The sequence below is a fragment of the Notechis scutatus genome, chromosome 11, assembly GCF_049901735.1.
Source record: "Notechis scutatus isolate UNSWTSFEM ecotype Mainland chromosome 11, rNotScu1.2, whole genome shotgun sequence".
Taxonomy (NCBI): Eukaryota; Metazoa; Chordata; class Lepidosauria; order Squamata; family Elapidae; genus Notechis; species Notechis scutatus.
In genome coordinates, this window is record NC_142019.1 from 11670695 (window position 1) to 11697627 (window position 26933).

Here is a 26933-nt window from a genome sequence, read left to right on the forward strand (position 1 = left end):
CCAAAACCTGCCATTCCTCTTTAGCACCCGTGAAAGTGGAATAAGCATCCACACCGTGTGAACCGACTCCAGCTTCAACCCATCTTTGTTTTTTTGCAAGGAGCCAGCCACCAGTCAGCATCTTAAGTTTGCTTTGGCCAAGAAATGCTGAATTTTAGAGGTTCTTTTCCTAGCAGTGGTTGATAGCATTTAATGCTGGTTTTCTTCAAATAGCACATCAGTAATCAATGATATATTTACACAAGAAGTAGTAGCAACAACAGCAACAATAAAAAGCACAGATACACACCAACACACACACACAAACATTCTTTAGGCTTCATAAGCCCAGCTTAAAAATAAAGCAAAAAACAGACAATCCAAGTAAACATTTGTCATTTTAAAAATCCAGATTTCTTTCAAACAAACAGAAAGATTTTTTTTTCCAATGCAAGCCCAGCTTGCAACTGAGAACAAATATCACATAACAATTGTGGTAATAAAAATAAAAAATATATAAGAAATAACATTCTCTAGCTGCCTCTGGCTTTGTTTTTGGACAGCGTGAATTTTTTTTAGAGAACATCAGATTCAGCCAGGTCCCCAGAGATCATCTATATCTGTAAAGGCACACTCATTAAAGTTTTTTTTTCTTCCTTTTTAATCCTGGTTCTGCAAATTAGGTGGTGTATGAAAATGGCTCCTGAGATGTTCTAAAGAGAGAACACAAGGATAGTACACAATAGTGCAAAACCCTTTGAAGGAGTGGGATAGCCAAAAATGTTGTCCCCCCACCCCCCAAGTTTTAAAGCTAAACAGATTCCTTGCTATTTCCTCCAGCTACTAGAATAATCTCTGGGACAACACAGTGAGAGTGAGTTGTAAATATTTGCAACACAAGGATGTTCTTGCGTATTCATCCCAAATCATCAAACTGAGCTGCTTATTGGCTCTTCCAATCTCTCCTTTCTTACCCCGCCAGATTTCTTGCAGTTTGTCACTAATGTGAGGGGAAAAGGAGGGGAGATTAAATTTTAATCCTGGGGCTGAATAGAACTCCCTACACACACTATGATGGGCCAGATGATCCTACAGGGTTAGCCTTGGAGGAAAGGAAGGAAGGCGTGACAATTACATCTACTGTTGGCACGAATGAACAAGGAATGAACAAGGGAAATGATCCATTTTCTCACCTGCTCCCTTGCCTGGAGCAAAGCATCCACGTGCTTTTCTAAACAAAATTGAGTGGAAAGGAGGACTACAAGAGAGACATTCCCTTCTCTGGCCTAGCAGATGAGGAGACCAATAATATCCATTTGCTGGTGAGGAAACACAAGCACTTTCCTATATTCCATGTTGAGGAGACCAAATTCAGATGACTTATTTTCTGAAACTGGTTGATGGCTATCCACATATGCGAAAATCAAATATACATTTACGTGTTGACCTCTGATGAAGGTCTGGTTGCCCTTGGATAGATCAGGAAGAGATTATTTTTCCCTACCCATGAATTAAGGCAAGTCCTAACGGAGCGATTGGGGGGAGTAGGTTTGCAGCAAATAGTTTTGGGGTGCCTGTACATTTACATACATTTTTCAACTCCTGGCAGCTCCACCTCAGAAATGATGGTTTGTCCTCACCCAAAAAGATGATAGCATTGAGATGGGAACTCTACAATTCTTAGAGCAACCAATCTATTCAATCTGCAAAGTTACATTCAGGGGTAGGGGGGGTTCTTTATAATCCACGTGGAAGAAATTCTAGCAATCCAATATAATTGTACTTCTCACACAACTCTTTCACCCTGATGGCAGTCACCCACTCCCTCGACATAGCTTCTAGCAAGACGATACAATGAAATCGGGAGAAAATGTATACAGGAGTTTGGGAGGAGAAGTTGGGGAAGCAGGAGCAGAGAATTTGGTTTGAGTTTATATCTTCTTCAGATTCTTCAACTGCATAACCAACTCAATGGGTGTTGCTTCCTAGACAGACAAATCCCATAGAGGTAGTTAGGATGTACCTCACAATTCCATGGAAATTCAGGCTGATTTAAGTATTTCCTTTGTAACTCTTCTGAGATGACTTCCAGAACAGGTTTTCTAATTTCCAACAAGGCCTGTTTCATTTCTCCAATTTCCTGCCTCTTGGCAATAGGCTTCAACCATTCCCCAGGAATCTTGCTTTAAGGGGCCCTTCCACTTCAAAACGGTCCCTATGATCTTGATGCAGAAGGCCAATTTTGCAGCCGAAGGCAAAACTCACGGACCTAGCTCAAACCAAGAGAGGCTGTGTAGCCCTGACCCCAATCCCTGAACTCGGGTATCTGCCAACCCCGTTAGGATGCATCTAAAGTTCCTTAACTTTTCTGTACAGACATACAGCATATCCAAAGGATATTGAGCTACATTTATTTGTGAGTGTGAATATATCTATATATTTAGTTAAGTATGTATAGAAGTGGATATTACATCTATATAGACCAGTGTAGAAACACTGGGTAAGGAGTCACATCGCTTTTTGTTTCTATAGAAGGTTTTTGATTTGGGGTGGTGGTTTCCTAAGAGAAGGTGAGCTTTGATGTCCTTGTACACAAATTCCCTGTTGTTCAAGATGAAAAGGAAAGAAAGGAAAGAATATCCGCCTAGGCAAGTCACAAGCTAGCATTGCACAGAGAATCAGAGCTCTTCAGAGCACATTGAGCCCAAACTGAGCCTGCCCAGTTTGGCTATATCCACAGTTCTTCCATGTGGCTGCTCCTCCTCCTCTTCCTCCTCATATTGCCCTTGTGGACATGTTTTCAGATGTGACATATTCAAGAAGATCCAGAAGTGGGAATGGACAGTGGATTGTAGGAGTGAAAGGTGATAAAGCCCAACATAGTTCAATGTCTAGAATAAAGAATAGTTGTTTGATTCTTTGGCCTCTCTCTGTAGGGCAGATCTTGAAGTGGCCTGGCTGGAGACAAGATATGGGATCAGCAAAAGATCTCCTCACTTTCTGGTGCTCCTTCTGGAGAGTGAGCATCTAGGAGGGGGAAAAAAGAAATCAAAATATTATCAACACACATCAGAGATTGCTTTATTTCTTGGCTTCTTTATTCACTGCTGTGTACTTGAGCAACCAACTGCATCCTACCAGAAAACTATTCAGAAAGGAAGAGTTCTAAGGGATTGTGGTTCTGTGGAACAAAACCACAAAGATTAGCACTTCCGTAGACAATGACCAAGCAGACTGATAAGTACAAGAGATACAAAAAATTCATAATTATCTATCTACCTGTCACCACCCTTATGGAGGTTGGCTGTGAAGAGTCCCCTACAGCTGAAAGACTTCACCCTATACAAATTCTGCACAACTGTTTACTCAAGGTCAATCAGTTAAATGTTTTTGCATATTGCCATAGTCAGCAGTCTTTCCTTCTTTACGATATAAGAAAAAAAATGTAAACACATCAGCAAAAGGTTTCACTTCATATTAGAGCCAAAGATCATTTTTCCTTTTAAATTCATGCTTCTATTAGCACAAAGGCATCACCCTTCAAAGAATATGTTCAAAAGGAAAACCAACATGGAATGACATCGTCTCTATTACTGTCAAATTTTACCCCTTCCAACTTGCAAGTTAGATAACTGTAGCTCTGGGGAGGATAAGAATTCTTATTTGTCTGGACTATTCTGAGTAGGAGTTAGGCTAACCTCCCTTTATCTGGTATCATGTCTTGCATATCCATCATATTCAGCTCACTCAACCCCACATTCTACTTTTCCCTAAGTCCGGTTTAATTTATTTCAAAATTATCCTGGAATTGGAATGCTCAGTTACAATTACTTTTTATTTAAATGTGGAAATCTGCATGAATTTATCTCTAACCCTGCCCCAAGATACGTAGATCTCATTGAAATTACAATGCCTAAAAATTACTTCCTCTATACTATAGGGCATTCATTCCTATGCACAAACTCCCAGGTGGGAAAGATTGAAAGAAATCAGGGCCACATGTTACGTTCCAATTAAATTGATTTATTGCTTGTGTCTATGCATAGGAATCTAATCAACTAATAGTCAGCACTGTGTTGGTATTAAATAAGGATTAGCAAAATTCAAGAGAGATTGGACCATTAGTGGGAATATAGGGACTCTAGGCTGATTCCTCTTTTGACTCTGTCCCCAGTTCTGCTATTCTTTCTCTTACACAAAGAGAACAACCCACGAAAACAGCAAGTTTCAGTTGTACATGCTATCACAACAAAATGGCCTTTTTGATGTGTTTTTGTCAATGTGGAAGCTGTCTCAAGTATTTATTCACTGCAACACAGCTAAGGACAATCTAACTGAGGGTGGGCTTGAATCTTTTTCTCAATATTAGTTCAATCACTTCAGCTTTACAACTATACTGTCCCTCTTTTGGTTGAGGGAGGCCAAAGCTTATTCTTTCCAGAGTTCCCTTCTGCTGTTGCCTACTGATCTGCAGACAAGACTCAGATCTGGACCACAAGCAAGCAATCTGGTAAGAGACATTTCCATCCTTAGTTGTACACTTCAGAGAGCAACCTTTAGAAACATCAAGCCCACCCTATGCTTACCAGAAGTCTGGGAACGATCTCTTTTGCTCTTCTTCTTCTTCTCCTTCTTCTCTTTCGGTTTGGCTAAGCCAAAGAGGCGGTTGGGTATCTGCCCAGGTCCTTCAGTTGGCTTGTTGGTTTGGCCTGATGTTGTAGTGCCAATCAAATGAAAAGAGCTCTTCTCTTTATTCGTCCTTGAGAGACTGTTCCTTTTGGATGAGACAGAAAGTTCTGTATCCAGGTGCCCTTTGGGCAGAGAGGAACACAACTGTCTAGAAGACAAGTCCTCCGTGAGAAGAAGGGAAGAAGAGGTTCTGCTCATTTTGGCATGTTGATTGGGATTCTGGAAGACACAAGACAAAACAAGAAATAGGTATGGTAATGGAGTGTTCATGTTCGTATTTATTACATGTTTAAATTCTCCAATCCTCAGTTCCCTGGCACTATAAAGCATGTTTAAATTTCAATGTAAAATAAATAAAAATAAAACAATAAAAAGCAGAAATAAGTAATAGTATACCTAGGTTAAACACCACAAGAAAACCAAACTGATGTTGAATAATATTAGGAAGTCTTCATCTGGTTGGTCAGGGTGCTACCACTGAAAAGATACATTCTCCTGTCCACTGTAATAGTTGTGCGACTATAGCTACCATATACATAAGGAGAAAATCAGAGAGCATCTCAACATGGATAAGATTGCTTAGATAAAAAAAAAAATGGGGCTTCCAGAATTGAATAGAAGTGACTTGAGAATTCGTATCTGGGATTGTGTAATGCACAAGAAAATCAGTCATGCGGTACATGCTGTTGTGGAAGAAAAACATTACTGATCTTCTAAAGAAGACAATAGATTCAACAGAAGGGTCCACAAGCATAATTTGAAAATGAGTGATCTAGAACCTCTGCATCTTCAGATCTTCCACCAGCCTCCTTTGTTGGATGCTAGAAAACGTACAGGTACAAAGAAGCAATTACCGGTTTGACATTGGGCTCCATCTGAGGCTGAGATATTTGCTCCATTTCTCTCTTCAGTTGCTCCTTTTCTTTCTCCAGTTGCTTCTGGGCCGTCCGGAGATGTTCCAGATCGAGCTGGTAGGCAGCTTTCTTCTGCTGCAGCTCTTCCCGCTCCTTCTCCAGGCTGTGTTGCCCTTTCTGGATCTGCTCTTCCTTCTGGCCCAGCTGAGATTCCCGCTCAGTCAGCTCTTTCTCTCTGGCCTCCCACTCCTTCTCTTTCTTCCTTCTTTCTTCCTGGTGCAAGGTTTGCTGCTTCTGCAGATTGGCGAGCTCCTGACGCTGTTTCTCCAGGCTGCGTTGCTTTTCCTGCTCAATCAAGGAGTTGGGTCGGAAGGAGATGCGGCTCAAGGTCCTCTCCGTGAGCAGCAGCTTCTGGTCTTCAATGTAGGTGTCTTGTTGCACAACCACAGCCTGTTAAAAAAAAAAGAGAGAGATGAGGTTTTCTACTAGGCTGAGTAATTTTCTTCAAAGGTTCTATGCTTGCAGCACAAAACTAGAGCTAAAATTCCTGCGAAGAACCCATGAGAGTCAATCCCCATAAGAGAGGCGTTGGCTTTAGAAAAGATCCGCAGAATTAAATAGAAAAATTAAAATATCTTGCCAAACTGGATGTACTGCAAATCATTCCAAACCATACAAGTCAATGGGTCTGTTTCAGATTATAACAGTTTCCTCCATTTGGAACCTACATCTTTGATTGCTGGTGCTTGGTAGTTAGAATGTAGTGTTGTAGGCTAACTCTGCTCACTGTCTGGAGTTCAATCCTGAGAGGCTCAAAGTTGACTCAGCCTTTTATCCTTCCGAGGTCAGTAAAATGAGGACTCCAGATTGTTGGAGACAATATACTGATAAACTGCTTAGAGAATGTTGTACTGTGGAGTGGTATATAAGTGTTATTGCTATCTTTGATTGCGAGCCTTGTATAAGGCTGCATAAAAGACAAATCTCAGCGCCAATGCTATTTTTTTCTATCCTGTGCAACATTAAGACCTTCGTTCCTCTACAGGAGCTCCTATATTTCATTGACCCTGCCTGGAATAAGGGCTCTTCCCGTGTCTTTGACATGGCTCTTCTTATGAGGAATCATGAGGTCAGTGATAACTGATTACTACTTGTCTGGACTGTTAATTTTAAATTTCCAATACCATGATGAGACCTTTTGTTGGCAAGCTGACATATATACAGGCATCCAGAAACCTGAATAATAAATAAGTGTGTTGTTCTTCCCATTCCTTTAATTAAGGGCCACCCTTAGTTAAGTAGCATAGGAAGGACCTCATTCCAAAAATACCATGTGCCTCCTTAAAGTTCAATTAATTAATAGTGTTAATTTAATTTCTCTCCTTGCCTTTCATGAGTATTCTGTCTGATTCATCCAAGATTACAATTCAGCAAAATTTTCTCAGAGCTCAAGGGTTCTGGAGAACACATTCAGCCCTGAAGCTTCTTATTGGAGGCACCAGCTTTAGATGTTGCATCTCTTGCGTCTTATTCAGCTGAAACATTAGACTGGATCAGCTTTATCACATTAGCAGAGACTTTTCCTCTGCCTCTTTCTCAGCACTTACCTGTAGTAAGCCCAGCAAGCTGTGAAGCTGAGTTATGCTCTGGAGAACTTGCTGTAGAAGAAAAAAAAGAAGCAGAACAAAAGACATTGTCAATAGTTAATTAATTCATTTGCTCCACTGAACTCCTACCTTTTTATAGGAACCCAAAAATAAAAAAGTAGCCAACAGCAGGCAGCTAGCAGGATGGACAGTGGTAGTGGAACACCGTCCTTAAGTACAGTATATTCCCATGACACTGATTACTTCAGAGTAGCCAGCAACCAGCAAATATTCCCCAAAAGCAAAATTCTGTATATTCCTTCACATTCAGGAAAATAAATACCCGGAAAATGATGCTTTGGGGAAAATGCAACTTTCTAATTTGTCTTCTGTTCCAAATCTATACCGCTTATTTTGCATTGCTTGGTTTTTCAAGGAACAACTTTGATTTAGGTTGACATATGGCGTTTGGAGAGGCATAATGTTACATAAAAGCACAGTATTCCAAGGTGAGTTTGTTTTATCTAATTTAAATGTATAAATCTTTTGTGACTCTATAGACTTTCTCTCAATGCTGAATTTACTAATACAATGAGGCTGTGGCTATTTTATAATATTTTTGTACTGTATTACTTTGAAATGTATATTTAGATTAATACAATTACATGTCATGGACCATTTAATTTAGAGGGTTCTTATTTTATATTATGTAATTATTATAATTGCACCTATCAATTACGTACATTGGTGCCTTTCTATACATATGTGTAATCTGTTTCATATTACTGAGTTTTATTATGTACTGATCTTTGACTGTAATAAAGATTTCTATTCAATATATCATTTTATGAATTCTTTTTAAAATTCTATGTCTGTACTGCACTTAGTTATGAACGCATAATAAATAAAACTACTAATTCCATTATTTAAACAAAACAATTTTTTCATCAGCCACTGGGAAATATTAATTTCTATTAGCTTTGCATTAAACTTTCAGGGACAATTTCTGTGTTTCTTCAGAAATTCAAGGACTGGGGATATCATAAAACTTCAAAGGTTCACTTGTGTACCCAAGTCAACATTATGTGGGTTTTCTCTTCTCCCAGCCAATCACAGCAAAGACAACCTACACATTCTCCAACTGTCCCTAACTGGTGCTGTCTGGATAGAAGTACTGTCAGAATATTCATGAACTGGCAGAGGCATGGTAACAAGGTCAGCCAATGAACAGGCATAGCAACTAAATCAGCCAATGAGGACTGTTTGGAAACTGAAACTGGAAGGAGCTTAGGCATGGCTCTAGATCAGGGGTCTTCAAACTTGACAGTTTTAAGGTGTGTGGACTTCAACTCCCAGAATTCTTCCTCCAGTCAGGAAGAAGAATTCCTGTTAGCTCAGGAATTCTGGGAGTTGAAGTCCACAAGCCTTAAGCTTGCCAAGTTTGAAGACCCTTGCTCTAGATTAAGCTCCGAGCTCTGAAGCTGCAAGGCTGGTCTGCAACTCTGAATTAAAACTGAAAATGTTTTCTGCTGTTTTCTCCTCTGCCTGTGTTTTTTTGCCTGTAACTCTCTGCCACACTGGAAGAATCTACTATTGGTATTGTAAACTTTACTTCAACATTATTATGTATATAAAGAAGTTATTGAATCCTGCTGAATCAGTCATTTGTGTACTTTCTGGATTTGAATTTCTGCTGCAAAATCTAACAAGCACAACTTCCATTATAATGGCACTGTGGTCCAACCAACTGTAGGATATCCAGAAGGTGCTGGTTTAGCCCAAAGCTTGTCAAGAAGAGGCACCAAAGTCATTCTAAACAAACAGAGCAAGAAAACTATCAAAGGCCCGTCCTCTAAGGAGGTACATCAGGCAGGACCCAGAAGAAGGGCCTTCTCCATGGTGGCTCCCTCTCTTTGGAACATCATCCCTCCAGAAATTAGACTGCCTCCTACTCTTGACAGTCTTTTGGAAGGCCCTGAAGAAGTTGTTTCGCCAACCCAGAGTGGAATGGAGCCCATCAAATGGCTGATTTGAGTATATGTTGTCACTGGTGTGTGTGTGTGTTACTATTTTATTATTATATTATGATTTATTATTTTTATTTCTTCAGGAACCATGGTGGTGCAGTGGTTAGAATGCAGTATTACAGGCTAACTCTGCTCACTGTTAGGAATTCAATTCTAACTGGCTCAAGGTTGACTCAGCCTTCCGTCCTTCCAAGGTCAGTAAAATGAGGACCCAGATTGTAAACCACTTAGAGAGGGCTGGAAAGCACTGTGAAGCGGTATATAAGTCTAAGTACTATTGCTATTGCTATGTTGTGCTTTTTATTTTCTATAAGCTACCTAGAGTCACCATGAGTGAGTAGGCATATATAAATATAAATTTTCCAAAATAAATAAATAAATAAAAATAACATTCCAGATTGGAAGACAAACAAAATTAAAGAAGAAGATATTTCATTAGGCAGAAGAAGGGGATGATCCCATTTTCTAGATGCTGTGTAAACAAAAGGGCATTTTTGAACGCAAACACTTACCTCATTGTTTCTCTTTAGCACAAACATCAAGTTAGCTGTTCCTCCCTGAGAAGAGACCATAGATACTCTCAATGAGAAAGAGACTTAAGGACGAGAGATCCCAATAAATCATAAACAACAACTTATTTTTGAAAGCTTAGCCTTTGTATGTTTATGGTCACGGACCCAAAGTGAGCATAAAACACCGAACAACAAAACACAATAACATAAAATAAATATGCCACTAATTGCCTTCTAATCTGAAAACAGCCTTCCAGAATTTAACTTATCTGAGAACGATCATGATGGAACCCTGTTTTGCTACCTTTTTTTGAGGTTTCTCAGGATTTATCAGCTAACAGGAGAAATGAATTTTCTCCCATAGAACAGCTGGAGGGATTTACAAGGAAGGGTGATGCTAATTAAAAGTGACATGAAAGGTGCAGCTCAGCAGAAGTGGTAGTGTTGGTTCAATGACACCCTCCTGCAGCTATCAGTTTAATGCAAGGAGGGACAGACTGTTGTTCAGGTCACTGTTCTTGCCGTTGCTTTGACCTCTCACCCTCAATCACCACAATCAAACCCAGAGATGCAGTGTGATGCCTTCTGCAAAAGATAAAAGCAGCGGATCTGCTGGTAATTGTAGGAACTGAAGCTGCTAAGTGGGAAAGTAAGCTATTAGGAAGGGTGGCTCAATTACTGGTAGACTTTGCAGGACTGTTGATCACTCTAGTCAAACATGGTGTGTGGACAAGTCCTAGGCACCGTTTGGTGGGGGTGGGATGGCTCAATGGTTAAAGACACTGACCCAGTCAGCTGGAGAGCTGACAGCCCAGATTCGAGACCTGAGCTCCATGTAACAGGGTGAGCTCCCATTCTTGCCCAGCTCCTGTCCACCTTGCAGTTTGAAAGCATGCAAATGCAATTAGATAAATAGGTACCACATGGGTGGGAAGGTAATCACATTCTGTGTGCTGTTGGTGAATAGTAATGCTGGCTACATGACCATGGTAAGTGTCTTCGGACAATGCTGGCTGGTTCCCTTGGCCAGGAAACGGAGATGAGCACTATGCCCTAGACTTGGACACAACTGACAAGGCAATCTTTACCTTTACCATTTAGTGTGGGTCTCCAACAAATAGATGGCATTTTAAGTGTGGTTGCACCTTTTTCCAGGGGTTCATACTCCCTTATTAGCCAAAACTCTACACGAGATGGAAGAGGCAGGAGGATGAACATGGAAAGCTGTTGAACACTTAGCCATTCCCTACCTTCTTCAACACACTGTCGGACTCTGTCCTCCGGAGATCTTGCACTTCTTCTCCTTCATCCTTCTCGCCACCTAAAAAAACCAAAAACTTTTGAGTAGGTTTGTGAGCATGTGTGTGTGTGTGTGTGTGTGTGTGTGTGTGTGTGTGTGTGTTCTGACCTAGGCTTCCCCCAAAAGCACTAAGCAGATTTTTTTGTCCTGGCAAAACCCCTTTGATTAAACGAAGGCGAATTTCTTGCATTCACATTCAGCCAAAGGCCTGGCAAACAGTCATTCAAGGGTCTAATTAGGAGCACAGAACTTATCCAGCCTGAAGAGCTGCCATTTCCAAACGCAGTGCTGACAAGGAAGGACTCAGCACAGAGTCTCTGAGATGCACAGGCAGATCTTCCCACTGCTGCAACAAACGAATTGTTTCCTGCAAAAGCCCCCTCCCCTTTTGCTCCTCTTTTAATCCCTATGGGAGGGGCCATTCAGCGTTCACCTGTGGCCTTACTCCCACATCGACCCTTAGTTCACAATTGTTCTTTTCTTGGCAGCTCTGCGCATGCGCAGGCTGGGAACCAGTTCCAAAAGCTCCCCCGCCTCACTGCTGTCCAAGCCCGAAGGCAGCTGATGACTGCCAGCCTGCCCTGGCCCCATCTCTGCCTCCGATGCAGAGCCCTTGTCCGAGCCTTCCTCAGCCTCCTGGACTGGCCCAAGTTCCTCCCCAACCTCCTCACTGTCCGACTCTGCTGCCAGCTCTGTTAGCTGGTGGAGGGCCACAACAGTGTAACTGAGAAACTGAAGATGGCAGGACCCACATCACACCAAGCCATAGACCATCATTTGTACATAAAGACTGGGCGCAGTCACCGGGCCAAGCCAAAACAAACACAGCCTAAAGTTCTTCGAAATGTGAGCCTTGGGAGTGACTGTAATTATGGCAGAAGCCACGTTTCCACCATTCAGGACCGCAAACTAAAAGGGCAAAATTTAATAGGGAGGAAGAAAAGGCTCACCTTTATAGACATTCATTTGGTGGCTGTCAAACCCTCCAAAGGTCTCTGCCCTCCTGGGGAGAGAGATGGGCCCCACGCTCTCCTGATCAGAGGCAAGGTTGGTCACCTGCTGCCCAAAAGCACTTCCAAGGCTCCTGCTCACCAAACCTTGCAACTGCTCAACTGAAAGAAGACGCAGCGCCGTCACAAGACCATCCAGGTTCATCCGCTGCCACTTGCTTATTTATTCATTTAAAAATAAATACAGGTAGTCCTCGGCTTAAGATCGCCACTGAGCCCAGAATTTATGTTGCTAAGCGAGACATTCGGTCAGCGGGCTGTGCTCCATTTTACGACCTTTCCTGCCACCGTTGTTAAGTGAATCGCTGCCGTGGTTCAGTGAGGAACATGGGTTGTTGAGTGAATCTGGCTTCTCCGTTGATTTGGCTTGTCAGAAGGCCACAAAAGGGGATTTGACACCTCCCCCCCCCTGGGATGTTGCAACCATTGTAAATACGAGTCAGTTGCCAAGCATTTTAATTTTCATCACCTGACCATGGGAGTGCTGCAACATTCCTTAAGTGTGGAAAACTGGTCATAAGTTGCTTTCCTCAGTGTCATTGTAACTTTGAACGATCACTAAATGAACTGTCAAGGACTACATGTATTTAATATATCTGTTTACTTAAACATTTTCTAACTGTTCACATATTGCAACAACAACCCTGAGCAAACAGTCAAAACCACCCAGAGTCACCTTGTAGGGTGGCATAAAAAAATTAATATATAAAAATAATGCATGAATAAAAACACCAAGCCCTCTTGGTTAAAATAAAATAAAATAAATAAAATAAAATAAAAATAAAAAATAAATGAATAAAAAGCAAAACTCTGTAACATTCATTGCATCCGTAATGATTAGCCCTTTTCAATTCTTGGTTCTTGGGCTGTTGCAGTTTACTTCCTTGAAATCCAGCTATTTGCTTTGTCCAAGATATTCAGAGCTTAGACTCTTATCAGAAAAGCAAGTGACAAATGTTGGGTGAAAGACCAACTTACCTTCACTGATCAGATTCTTCATTATGCTTTCTCCTTTCGGTGCTTCCTCTGTGTTGGCCCGGAACAGCATCCTGGCCCCCAGTCCTTCTTCATGCCCGCTGCAATCGGTCATATCTCTGAAAATCTTCTCTTTTTCCTCCAAGAGAGTGATAATCTGCTGATCTTTTTGGTGGAGTTGTTCTGTGAGAGGATTAAAAAAAAAAAAGGAGAGGTCAGCTGGCTGGAAAATTCTGGGAATTGAAGTCCACAAGTCTTAAAGTTGCCAAGGTTGGAGACCTCTGAGCTAGGGAACTCTTACAGAGGATGGAAAGTTATTTAAAAGTTGGTGGGGTTTGCAGTCTCTAAGGCTGGAGCTCCATCCTGTGCTGAAACAGAGAATTGCTGGAGTTTAAGTGACTAACAATTCAGATTATGCCCAACTTTTTCATTTTTACCTTTCAGCTCCCTGGCCTTGGTGTCCAGCACTCTCTTCTCCTCTTCCGATTCGCTAGGGATACCTTCATCTTCCTCTTTGTCCCTGTAGAAGAATCAGGCAGATTGGGGGGAAGCATGTTGGAGAAATTTTCATTTTCGTATCATTTATACTGAACTCTCTCTCCATTTATTTCAGCCCAGTTTCATCTCCTGCTCTGGTACAATTACCTACTATGCTTATTTATTTTTTAGATTTTTAAAATCCTGCTTTTATTATATATTTTTATAAACAACTCAAGGCATGAAATATACTTAATATTTTCTTCAATTTCTCCCACCCCAACAACATTGTGAGGTGATTTGTGCTGAGAAAGAGTGACTGACCCAAAATTACCCAGCCAGCTCTCATACCTAAGGCAGGACTAGAACTCACAGTCTCCTAGTGATTGGCCCAAAGTCACCCAGCTGGCTTTCATTGACTAAGACAGGACTAGTACTCTCAGTCTTCTGGAGATTGGCCCAAGGTCACCCAGTCACCATTCATACCTAAGGCGGAACTAGAACTCCTGTTTTCTAGGCCAGCACCTTAGCCACTTCATCAAACTACACAAGTCAACTACACCAAACACAATATCTGTTTAGTTCTTTTTAACAATATTAAAGATGTAGAACTCTTGAGGCATTTGGAAATTTCACAGTAAGTTTCTCTCTATTGGTGTTGCAAACGAATGAATGGATATCAAGCATAGGAAGCTCCCGTAGATAATTTGATCTCCTCACAAGGGATTGAAATCCCAGAATTTCAAACCCCCGACTTTTTTCTTCGGAAAGCCATGATTACTAAACCTTGTGGGGAAAAAATCTGGGACCCAAACCCCAAAAAACCCCGAAAACCCCCCCCCCAAAAAATGAAAACCCCCCCAAACCCAAAAACAAAAAAAAAAAACCCCCCCCCCCCCCCCCCCCCCCCACCCCCAACAAAAAAAAAAACCACCAAACCCCCCCCCCCCCCCCCCCCCAAAAAAAAAAAAAAAAAAAAAAAAAAAAAAAACCACCCCCCCCCCCCCCCCCACCCCCCCCCCCCCCCCCCCCCCACCCCCAAAACCAAAAACCCCCCCCCCCCCCCCCCCCCCCCCCCCCCCCCACCAAAAAAAAAAAAAACAAAAAAACCCCCCCCCCCCCCCCCCGAGGGACACAACAAAAAAACACAAAAAAAACCACACACAAAACTTAAATAGAAAAAAAAAACATCCAGAAAAAAAGTGAACAAATAAAATCAAGATGAACAAAGTGAAGAAACATGGGAAAACCTCTTCTGCCATCTAGTGGACATCTAGATTCTTCTAATTCAAATGTCTGCAAAACAGCCTTCCCAAATCAAACATCCTCCATTCAAAGTGGAAAAGATGGGACACCCTCCAGGGGCATCAGACCTGAGATACCTTCTTTTTATTCTATCTTCCACCAAGCATTCATTCGCTGGAAGCAAACCCAAACAACATCTCTCATTGCACCAACACTTATCTTCTTACATAGTGTTGATAGTGTCCTGGATGATTTGAATCCAGCTGTTACGCTCCTCTTTAGAGCCGGCATGAACTTCCACCATTTCAGGGTCTTTCCCACCCATGCTGATCAGGAACAAGCCCTTCTCCTCGTGGGCAACTTCACGGACAATCAGCTTCTTCAATGAGATCACGGTGGATTTTTGATCCTTTTTTGTGAGTTGAGGAAGAGAGATGCATTAGGTTGATTTGGGGCAACTGCAGTCTCTACACATACAATCATACCTACAACATGATCTGTCCCGATTCTGGAGCAATAGTAAAGAAACCACCTAAAGTGGTCTCCTAATTTAACTTGTCTTATTATGCAAATGCAACCAAAGTGTGATTTGTTTGTTTTTAATGGAAAAAAGAATTGTATAGAATTCCTTACCAGGGATGCAAATACGTATTTTTGATCCTTTTCCTGGAGGAATATCAGAACATCTGAGAGAAGAACAGCTAGGACTTCTGAGAAGGAAAGGAACATCAAAAGATCCGATTTGAAAAACCAGCCAACTCAAACCTGATATGTCTGCATTTATCAGTATTACTCACAATACCTCTTCTTTTATTTTCTGAAACAACTTCAAATCAAAATAAAGATTCTGCAAATTGTGCCTAGCAGCAAGTAGAGTCATCAGTTTTGTGGCATTTTTCCTGTTTAGGTTTCAATACCATTCATTTTCAGCTCTTCGTTCAGGTTCAGGCCAAAGAAGATTTGTCTGAGAGGAATTCAGGACTTTCCTGCAAAAATTTCCCTCATCCCTCCAGGCAAAATGCAGTTAAATGACTTTGTGTGCAGAGTGCATCACTGTACTTTTTTCCTTCCACCCCCGCAACTAAGATTTTATTCGAGATAGAAGGTTTCTCAAAAAAACCCTATGTCATAAGCATGCTATCTGGCATCATATCTGGCCAGAAGAATTTGTAGCCGATTTCTACAACCTGGAGAACCATCCCATTTTAAGCAGATGTGGAAAGAACTTTACAGTACCAACAAAAGAAAATATTTGTACCTCCGGGTTGAAATGAAAGGCATTGGTTGTTTTTTTTGCAGACATTTGACCAATCTAGGTAACATCATCAGTGCAAGGACTGTATGGTGCCTATTGTGTCCGAATCAGGGCAAAGAAGCAGTACTGAGTCCCTGTGGGATCGCACTGAAAGCATCCCTTACCTTTCAACCTCCCAGCTACATTTTTGAGAGAAACCGATCCATCTCGGACAAACTTCCTGCGCCTCAGGTCTTCTCTGGCAAACATCTGCCCACTCTTCATTCTCATGATGGACTTGCTGTCTGTCCGGGTATAGATCTCGTTGAGGCGCATCTTCTTCTCATAGTTGCTCACTTTGCTGTCGACCGCAGTTAGGACTTCCTTCACCAGGTTCAACGAAAGCACCAAGTCTTGATGTTCAGTGTCATTTTCTTAAACGGAAGAAAATTTTGTTTGTTATCTTCTTTCCTCCCAAAGGATTCCCTTCTCCAAGCTCAGCCCTGTTTTTTTATTCGGTTTTTTTCTCACCAACAACTTATCCACTTCTAGATTCCCCCCTCCAAGAAATTTACTTAGGACAGGAATCCAGTCCACCCAGTCCACGTAACCGACTAGTATGTTTACACCATCAACATGCATGAAGATTTTGATGAACAAACAGCATTGCTCTCTGGTTTTCAAATATTTCCAAATGGGACTGCTGTTTATGTAATGTGAATTGTGTGTTCAATTACCTTAATGCAGTTTTAAAAGTTATTTTAGCTGATTTTGACTGAAGACTACATTCGATGTGTGTATCATAATCCTCCTGCTGACCTCATTCACACCAATTTCTTTAACCAAATTATTGATATACACATATTGGCAGAATAACAGGGTTGGAAGGGACCTCAGAGGTCTTCTAGTCCAACCCCCTGCCCAAGCAGGAGACCCTACACCATTTCAGACAAGTGGCTGTCCAGTCTCTTCTTCCAAGACCTCCAGTCTGAAGGCTTGGTGACTAAATTATATAAGCAATTATATAAATATTATAAATGTTATATAAAAATTACTTATTATGTGAATAAAATAAGCAACTTCAAGAGTTATCTTCCCTGTTTTACAACACTGAAGGCCAGCTGTCATTCTTCTATCCAGTAGTTGTATCTAAGCAAACATCTGTCATAGGAGGAATTAGAAAGGGGTCGTGTGAAATCCCAGTGGGTTTACTTTGCATGTGATCCTGAGCACATCTGGCTTTTCGGCTACAGTAGGTTAGCTAGACTTCTCTTCCTCTTACACTTTGCACATGTGGGTGTAAGAGACCAAAAAGGAATGCAGTATCACAAAAAGAGCAAACACTGCAATTTTTCCATTGGTGAACTCTAACTCAACTGTATCTCTCTGCCTGATTCATCCCACAGTCCACTGGCTTTTCATCGAAAAAGGATTTATGTGCCATTATGCATTTATTTAGCCTTTGAAACCCACAACTGAGTAGTTAAATGAAACTGAAATATTTTTAAAAGCACTTTCATTTTAGAAAGGAAACACTGCAAACATCCATCTCAGTGAATAGAAGCTGAGCCCAAAATCTAAGACAACCATCTTCACAACAAGCAAGGGATACTTCAAACATTTAAAAACATTAGCTATAACAGGCAAGGATCTTCAAAATTGGCGGCTTTAAGACTTGGGGACTTCAACTCCCAGAATTCCTCAGCCAGCCCTCAGATGAGACATGCTGGTTGGGAAATTCTGGGAATTGAAGTCCACAAGTCTTAAAGTTGCCAAGTTTGGTGGTCCCCTAATCTATAAAATCACGATGAACCAGATCAACTTAATGCCACTGTTCTGGGTATTCAAGATTTTTTTTTAAAGGTCAGTGTCATTGAAGACATTATTTTTTTTATAGTTTATTTGTACATTTTCACTTAATAAGTGCTTTGTTAACAGTGTATTGTCTGGGTCAATTGCTTACGTAATAAAGGTTTCCCAGATGCTAATTTCTTCTTCTATTATCCAACCCCAATTATTTATCCAATAAAACAAATCCCATATTTGATAGTATTCTGTATCTTCCTTCTCTTCCTTCTCTTTTATCTTTCATCGAAGACATTATTAATTCTAGAAAAGGAAGGCAACTAGAGGATTACAGAAACATCTACAGAAAAAACTACCTTTGGTATATTGCAATATTCTCTGTAGCAACACTGGGTATTTGGTGATCCTTTGCGTTACTAGCAAGATGCATTCAGGAATACCCAAGCGCCTCACCACGGAGCTGCTCATCTTTTTCTGAAGAAAGGAGAGAAAATTGAAACACCTGAATAGCGAGGAGTATCTTATGTATGCAATGACCATAATCTTCAAAACAGAATTCCAGAATCACCATATCTATATACAGGTGAAACTCAAAAAATTAGAATATCGTGCAAAAGTTCATTTATTTCAGTAATGCAACTTAAAAGGTGAAACTAATATATGAGATAGACTCATTACATGCAAAGCAAGATAGTTCAAGTCATGATTTGTCATAATTGAGATGATTATGGCTTACAGCTCATGAAAACCCAAATCCACAATCTCAGAAAATTAAAATATTACATGCAATCAATAAAACAAGGATTGTACATAGAACAATATCGGACCTCTGAAAAGTATAAGCATGCATATGTACTCAGTACTTGGTTTGGGCCCCTTTTGCAGCAATTACTGCCTCAATGCGTGTGTGGCATGGAAGCTATCAGCCTGTGGCACTGCTGAGGGTTATGGAAGACCAGGATGCTTCAATAGCGGCCTTCAGCTCTTCTGCATTGTTCAGTCTCATGTCTCTCATCTTTCTCTTGGCAATGCCCTATAGATTCTCTATGGGGTTCAGGTCAGGCGAGTTTGCTGGCCAATCAAGCACAGTAATCCCATGGTCATTGAACCAGGTTTTGGTGCTTTTGGCAGTGTGGGCAGGTGCCAAGTCCTGCTGGAAAATGAAGTCAGCATCCCCATAAAGCTCATCTGCGGAAGGAAGCATGAAGTGCTCCAAAATCTCCTGGTAGACGGCTGCGTTGACCCTGGATTTAATGAAGCACAGTGGACCAACACCAGCAGATGACATGGCTCCCCAAATCAACACAGACTGTGGAAACTTCACACTTGACCTCAAGCATCTTGCAGTGTGTGCCTCTCCATTCTTCTTCCAGACTCTGGGTCCTTGGTTTCCAAATGAGATGCAAAAGTTGCTCTCATCAGAAAAGAGGACTTTGGACCACTGAGCAACAGACCAGTTCTGTTTTTCCTAAGCCCAGGTAAGATGCTTCTGACGTTGTTTGTTGTTCAGGAGCGGCTTGACAAGAGGAATACGACATTTGAAGCCCATGTCCAGGATCCGTTTGTGTGTGGTGGCTCCTGATGCACTGACTCCAGCCTCAGTCCACTCCTTGTGAAAGTCCCCAACACTTTTGAATGGCCTTTTCCTGACAATCCTCTCCAGGCTGTGGTCATCCCTGCTGCTTGTGCACCTTTTTCTTCCACACTTTTCCCTTCCACATAACTTTCTATTAATGAAGCTTTCTATTAATGTGCTTTGATACAGCACTTTGGAAACATCCAACTTCTTTTGCAATTACCTTTTGAGGCTTTCCCTCCTTATGGAGGGTGTCCATGATGGTTTTTTGCACAACTGTCAGGTCAGCAGTCTTTCCCATGATTGTGATTCCCACTGAACCTGACTGAGAGACCATTTAAAGGCTCAGGAACCCTTTGCAGGTGTTATGGCTTAATTAGCTGATTAGAGTTGGATACTTTGGGCCTAGAATATTGAACCTTTTAACAATATTCTAATTTTCTGAGATTATGGATTTGGGGTTTTCATGAACTGTAAGCCATAATCATCTCAATTATGACAAATCACAGCTTGAACTATCTTGCTTTGCATGTAATGAGTCTCTCTCATATATTAGTTTCACCTTTTAAGTTGCATTACTGAAATAAATGAACTTTTGCACGATATTCTATTTTTTTGAGTTTCATCTGTATATAAAAGCGAAATACCACTCAGGCATATCACAAAATCTCCAGAACTGTAAAACCTACAAACTTGAAATTTGGCACGTATGTTCCTCTTGGCTTCTAGGTGCTCACTAAGAAAGGATTTTTCAAAATGACCATCAGAGCATTAGTATTTCATATATTATTATTAACATGCTCTGATGTTAAGGAGTTCTACTCCCCCTCCCCACCTGAAAAGAAATCTCTTCCAAATGCAAAACACCAGCAGAGGAGAGGAGTTTCAGTTTTAGTTTCATAGCAGCAACCAGCTTTAGTACAAAACAGTTAAGCTAAGCCACGCCCAGGCTCCTTGCTGTCTCCTTGTTCACACAGCAAATACTGTTTCAGTTTCCCTGTTTCAGTTTCCAAACAGCCCTCAAGTCACTCACACACTGACAGGACGCTAGCCGGATGAATACCGATGGATGCTGGTAGGCAGAGGCAGAATTTCCCCCCCCCCAACTTATTTTCCTCCCCCAAAACTAAGCCCGACCACATAGTTTCGTAGCAAAGCACCGGTATCGAGCTAGTTGATTAATAGTCTTAAAGAACCCTGCAGAGCTAAAGTTCTCTAGATAATGCTTAATAATTTTAGAGGGACAAGTACAGGTAGTCCTCAACTTACAACCAAAGTTGACCAAAGTTACAACAGCCCTGAAAAAAAGCAACTTATGCCTGTTAGGCATTAGCATCCCCGTAATCATGTGATCAAAATTCAGATGCTTGGCAACTGACTCATATTTATGATGGTTGCAGTGTCCCAGGGTCACGTGATGCCCTTTTGTGACCGTCTGACAAGCAAAGTCAATGGGGAAGCCAGATGCACTTACCAACGTGTTATGAACTTAACAACAGCAGTGATTCGCTTAACAACTGGGACAAGAAAAGGTTGTAAAAAAAAGGAACGTTTTTCCACATGTGGTGGCAATGTATAGAGGTTAGGGGCTTTTTGAAATTACAAATTATAGACTTAAACTGGAACCAGAAATCTTCCTATTAGATATGATTAAAGGGAATTTGAGCAAGGATAAAAGATATATTATTGTACACATCTTAACGGCAGCAAGAATCACCTTTGCACATAGTTGGAAGAGCAAGAAAATACCACCAGATGAAACTTTAATTCAAAAAATAATGGATTGTGCAGAGCTAGACAAATTCACTATGGAATTAAGAGGCAAGGATGATCGAGAATATGCGATATGCGATAGGTGGTATGAATGGGTGAAGAATAAAGATAAAAATGATGTATAGTCACAAAACAAGAAACATGTATATACAATAACACAAACACTGTTGATGGAAATGAACATTCTGTATTTTTGGTTTTTAAAGAACAAAAATTTAATAAAAAAAACAACTGCAGTGTTTAACAATTGGGACAAGAAAAGGTTGTAAAGTGGGGCAAAACTCACTTAATGGCTGTCTCGCATATCAACAGAAACTTTGGGCTTAATTGTTGTTGGAAGTCGAGGACTACCTCTATAAATCCTTGAGATGCTGTTAATTTCCATCTTCCTTCGCTGTTGGCCAGGGCTGATGGAAATTACAGGCCAACAGCATCTAGAACACTACATTATGAGCCATGGTGGCGCAGTGGTTAGAGTGCAGTACTACAGGCTGCTTCTGCTGACTGACTGCAATTTGGCAGTTTGAATCTCACCAGGCTCAGGGTTGACTCAGCCTTCCCTCCTTCCGAGGTGGGTAAAATGAGAACCCAGATTGTGGAAGGCAATAGGCTGACTCTGTAAACTGCTTAGAGTGGGCTGTGAAGCGACATATAATTCTAAGTGCTATTGCTATTATCCACAGCTGATGCAGACAGAGAAGTCCCCAGATGGAGTAGGATCTTAGTTTTCAATAAAACTATGTCAGTCAACACCTGGTAGCTGTATTGTATAACAAGCAAAGCCTGGATAATGTTAATCTTCAGGTAGGTTTCATTATTCCTATCATTCTAAAGGTCACACCCACAACCCTCGCAAAAACTGTATGCCCCTGCCAGCTTACTTTGATGAAGGCCTGAAATCTTTTATCCTTAGAATGAAGGTCTTTGAAGTAATTCACGGCCTCATTGTGGTGCCCACAGAACTTCCCGTACGTTTTCTTCATTCGCTCAGCGTTCTCCCCAGAAAACTGCAAATTGCAAGAGATAAATAAAAAAGGAGGGAATCCATGGAGTGAGGAACACCATCCAAGCCCACTTAAGACATCCCCAGAAGGTTCTGCAAGAGGTGAGGCCACTGACATCTAGGGAAAGAGGTTTTAGTCGGGATGCTTTTGTCAATGCAGAGGTTTGGATCTATATCATCTTCTTTTATCTTCATTTAACGACCCCATAATCCCTTGCGGGGTGGAGTGAATGGCAACTGAATGGAACTAGCAGAGTGTTTTAATGGCCGGATGCCCTTCCTGTTGCCAATGCGGAGTTTTGTTCAGCAGAGATATTCTCATTGTGCCCAGAGAAAGAAATATCTACTTCTTTGGATCTATATGGGTTGTTTAAATTCTTCTTGAGGTCTTAACTGAAAGCAAATGGACCATAAAGTTAAATTGAAATGATTTCCCTGAATTTGTGCTTCTCCTCTCATCAAAGGAGACAACAGTTTTATTCTGTATCAATTCCATCTTCCATTTGTGATTTTGTTTTTGCTTGGGTCATTAAAACTATCTAAGGGGACAATGAAAAAAACAATAAAGGTATCTTCAACAGTTGTGATTCTGTGGAAATATCCCTGCCATTTTCTTGGCCAAAATACAGAAATGGGTTGACATCACTAAAATAAGTCAGTCCTCCTTTGAGACTGAACGGAAGCCACGGGATTTGTTGTAAAGACAACTAAACAAGATCTCTGTTTAGATAAAACCTTTTGGCCACTTTATCATTCAGATAAGCACAAAGGCACCACCCTTTAACTCAATCTTCAAAAACGTACTTCTCTTCGAAAAGATTTCCAAGGCAAATTTTGTGAAGAAAATGTAGTGGAGAAGAATGAAAGACAAATCAGGAACTTGTTTCCTTCTTTGGAGGCAAGGCTTATGGCAACTTACTTGATTCACTAAGATGTCCCCTATCCTCTTGATGACAAAGTTCTTCTCACTTCGGTCAGCCAGGGATTCCTTTTTCCTCTCCAGGATTCGCTGAAAGAACTGGCTGTGGATGTTCAGCAAGTTGTCCAAGCAAGGAAAGATTTTTTCCACCATCTGCTGCTCAAATTGTAGCTCCTGCACCATGCCTCTGCTGTAGACATCGCTCATGATCTTCAAGGTCCGGACATGGTGCATCTCCGTCTGCATCAGTTCTGGAAAGGAGGTGCATAGAGGGGAGAATCAGAAAGATACATAAGGCTCTGCCAAGGCATGAGAAAACACAGCTACAGCTTTTCTTGCCTTTGATTTAGAAGTCAATGTGGCTTCTATAGCTGAGTTATCCAAGAGGTGCTTGAATACCTATTTCACTGTATCTACCCTCATCAGAAATCCTCTGATGCAACTCACTGGCAATATGAACCAAAGAGAACGTAAAATAAGTAGGGAATGGCCAAGAGCTCACAATGTGCCACCAGAGCAAACTATATAACACATATAGTTCAAGAATGGCACCTCGGGAAATTTCAAGGCACCTGGAATGTCCTCACCGCAGCAACACCAGAAGCATTGAGATGGTTAGCTTCCTTAGGTGTCGAATTATAACATCTATCTCATTGCAATTCTATGACTCCATATTATGGTGATTTTATTATGGTTAGGGTTAGGCTCCTATATTGTATTGTCTGTCTGACTCTGTCTCATTTATCTACTGGTATCTATCTATCTATCTATCTATCTATCTATCTATCTATCTATCTATCTATCTATCTATCTATCTAACTATCTATCTATCCATCCATCCATCCATCTATCTATCATCTGTCTATCTATCTATCATCTATCTATCACCTCTCTCTCATCTATCATCTATCTATATTTATCATCTATGTCTGTCTGTCTGTCTATCTATCTATCAACTATATTTGTTGATGCTTTATTTAAACTAAATTTGTATATCAGTGATTGCATGACCTCTGTAGATGCCATACACTAAATAAATAAATGTAAAATAAGAATACATATGACCTACCATAAAATAAAACAGCAAAGAACAGAATACAGGGTAGAAAAGCAAATATGTAAAATGCTCAAAAGAGTTATTATAGAAAGAATAATTGCAGTAATACTGCATTGCTTGTTGGCTTCAAAGACACATTTATTCCAAATCAAGCCAACCAAGCTACAGTATGGCTAAAAATACAAATACATCAAAATGGCATGATTTGTCTCCCTATTGCAGAACTTAAACCAGGAGATCGTATTTTGCCTGTCACTCACCATAAATGACGTCCTGTCGCTTCACAATGTCTTTCTTCTGTTGTTTGAGAAACTTGCTGTCCACCACTTGACTCCAAGACTGAGCTTCCAGATGTTTCAAGTCTGTTTCAAAATCTCCCATGAGCTGTCCTTCATTCATGTCTGCCCCTAGAAGAGAGAGACAGAGATGATCTGATTCTTGTACAGCTAGTCCTCAATTTACAACAGTTCATTTAGTGACAGTTGAAAGTTACACAACGGTACTAAAAAAATGACCTATAACCATTTTTCACACTTATAACCACTGTAGCATCTCCTACGGTCATGTGATTTATGTTCGGATGCTTGACAACTAATTCATATTTATGACAATTGCAGTGTCCCAGGGTTACCTTCTGACAACCTAAGTCAATGGGGAAGCCAGATTCACTTAACAACTGTTTTCCTAATGATCCAAAGCCAAGAGTCTTGATGCCTCCTGGTTGCAAGATCTATCAATTCCCTAAATATCTCAAAACACTAGTTGGCCGATTATTTTGATTTCCTTCAGGTCTTGCATGTAATGTTTCCCTAGGATTTAGAAAGCAGCCAAAATAGGATAGGATCTTCATTCTAGTCACATGATCAGAGGAATAACCAATGGAATTTAGCCGCTTGAGCTCAACGGAGTAAAGGAATTCTATTTTGCAGGCAGCATGCAAAGTGTTGATTGTGATACATTTTGATTATAGATATTACTTTGCACCTTGGGCAGTGGTCCTTTTTCTGAATTCTGCTCTTGGTGAGAGAAAATAGTGGCTGAAAAAAGGGGTGTCAGACACTTTGAATTGACTCCCCACTTGCTTTTTCACACTGTCTTGGCCAAGGGTCTTCAAACTTGGCAAGTTTAAGATGTGTGGACTTCAACTCCCAGAATTCTTGAGCTAACATGACTGGAGGAGGAATTCTGGGAGTTGAAGTCCACACCCCCTGCTCTTGGCTATTTCACCGCTCTTCCCTAGTTTCAAATCTCTTACAGGCAAGAAAAAAAGCAGAGCAGGACTTCCTTGGGGTAAATCTCTCTTGTTAGAGATGCCCATTTATTCCACTGCTCTGGAACCTTTATAATCTGTCTCAGAAGCTATGTAGGATAATCAACCCTTCATCTATCATTTCAACTGACTCCTCACAATGGTTGCCAGCTTCACAATTCATACCACTCTGTTTTTTTTTTTTTTTTTTTGTCCACAGACAACAAATACCACACAACATAGAGCAAGGGCCTTCAAACTTGGCAAGTTTAAGACTTGTGGACTTTAACTCCCAGAATTCCTGAGCTAACATGACTGGAGAAGGAATTCTGGGAGTTGAAGTCCACAAGTCTTAAAACTGTCAAGTTTGAAGGCCCCTGGGTCTTGACCATGAAGGAATGAAGTTATCAATTGAAAATAAAAAAAGGTTCCCAGTTTATGCATTAAGAAACGTCACTCCCTTTGGGGCAATAATTTGCAGAAAAAAAGAGTCAAGTGGAACAGAACGCAAACTTCTTCTCACCTTGAGTACAAAAAAAAAATAAAAAGATTCCCTGTACAGAATTAGGATCTTGCGAGAATGCTATTGTAGTTTTCTAAGGCTACAATCATCACAAAGTTATCACACTGTTTAGGTTTCATCCATAACCAAACCTAGGCCTCTCCTTTTATAAACCCGGAAGAATTTGGTCCATCCCCTGCGATACCCCCACCCCCAAGTGTTAAAACCTCAGCGACAACACAACCTTTTCAAAAGTAACTTAATAATGAATGCAGAGAAATTCTACGATTGCTGTGCAAATCTCCCAGAGTGAGCCATTAATGCAATTTCAGGTAATTGCGTTGTCATTAAGATGTAATTTGTCTGCCTTTGTTTATGTGGGTAAATTAACAGAACATCAGAAAAGGATTTTGAAGCTGGCATAATCAAGCTACGGAAAACAATTTATACAATTGTCTTGGGACAGACCTCAGAGGAATTGTTCTCTTGCCCTCCAAATCCCGTTTCTCTGAAATAGCCTGGACTTCAAAATATTTATCAGCTAACAAAGTAGCTCATTTCAGTGCTTAAGCATTTCACTGGTCCCAGACAGGCAGTTAAAATGAAAATGATTTAGCACGGATTCCCTCTAGTTTGCTATGCCCAAAGTATACTTCTTGTAATCTTACATACTGCAGTCCAGTCACAGGTTTACTTGCTCTGTAAGCAACTAGATCATCTTCTTCATTTAACGACCCCATAATCCCTTGTGGGGTGGAGTTTGGGCAACTGAATGGAACTAACAGAGTGTTTTAATGGCCAGATGCCCTTCCAGTCACCAATGCAGAGTTTTGTTCAGAGGATATATTCTCATTGTGTCCAGAGAGAGAAATAACTGCCTCTACCTAGGATCGAACTCACATCCTCCTGATTGTGAGGCGAGAGCTCCACCTCTAGGCTACCACACCACTCCGCTGTAAGCAACTAAACAGTATTTTATGCTCAGTGCAGAATGTAGCAAATGAATCAGTTTAGAGCAGTATGTCCTACCTAGTTTATATCTAGGTATCTGGACTTCGAGTTCCAAACAAGAGCAAGGCTGGCTGGGAAAGTTGGAAGTCTACCGAGTTTGGAAACACTGATCTAGAGCTAATGAAGCAACATACCGCCCTCCCAACATT

At 40.9% G+C, this 26933-nt stretch overlaps 1 protein-coding gene across 12 annotated transcripts in view; it reads right to left on the bottom strand.

Annotated features, from left to right (window-relative positions):
• The window catches only part of AKAP13 (A-kinase anchoring protein 13), a 299586-nt gene continuing 272653 nt past the window's right edge, over positions 1-26933 (bottom strand). For all 12 annotated transcript variants that reach the window (XM_026673060.2, XM_087972785.1, XM_087972786.1 and 9 more), the window contains 16 exons: positions 24283-24429; positions 22966-23216; positions 21925-22050; positions 18051-18168; positions 16074-16322; positions 15288-15364; positions 14882-15063; positions 13370-13452; positions 12936-13115; positions 11898-12059; positions 10898-10968; positions 9648-9692; positions 7130-7180; positions 5523-5972; positions 4566-4887; positions 1-3006 (listed from right to left, as the gene is read on the bottom strand). In XM_026673060.2, the coding sequence (XP_026528845.2) occupies positions 2957-3006; positions 4566-4887; positions 5523-5972; positions 7130-7180; positions 9648-9692; positions 10898-10968; positions 11898-12059; positions 12936-13115; positions 13370-13452; positions 14882-15063; positions 15288-15364; positions 16074-16322; positions 18051-18168; positions 21925-22050; positions 22966-23216; positions 24283-24429 (2564 nt within the window). In that variant the 3' untranslated portion in view covers positions 1-2956. The remainder of the gene's footprint in view (positions 3007-4565; positions 4888-5522; positions 5973-7129; positions 7181-9647; positions 9693-10897; positions 10969-11897; positions 12060-12935; positions 13116-13369; positions 13453-14881; positions 15064-15287; positions 15365-16073; positions 16323-18050; positions 18169-21924; positions 22051-22965; positions 23217-24282; positions 24430-26933) is intronic.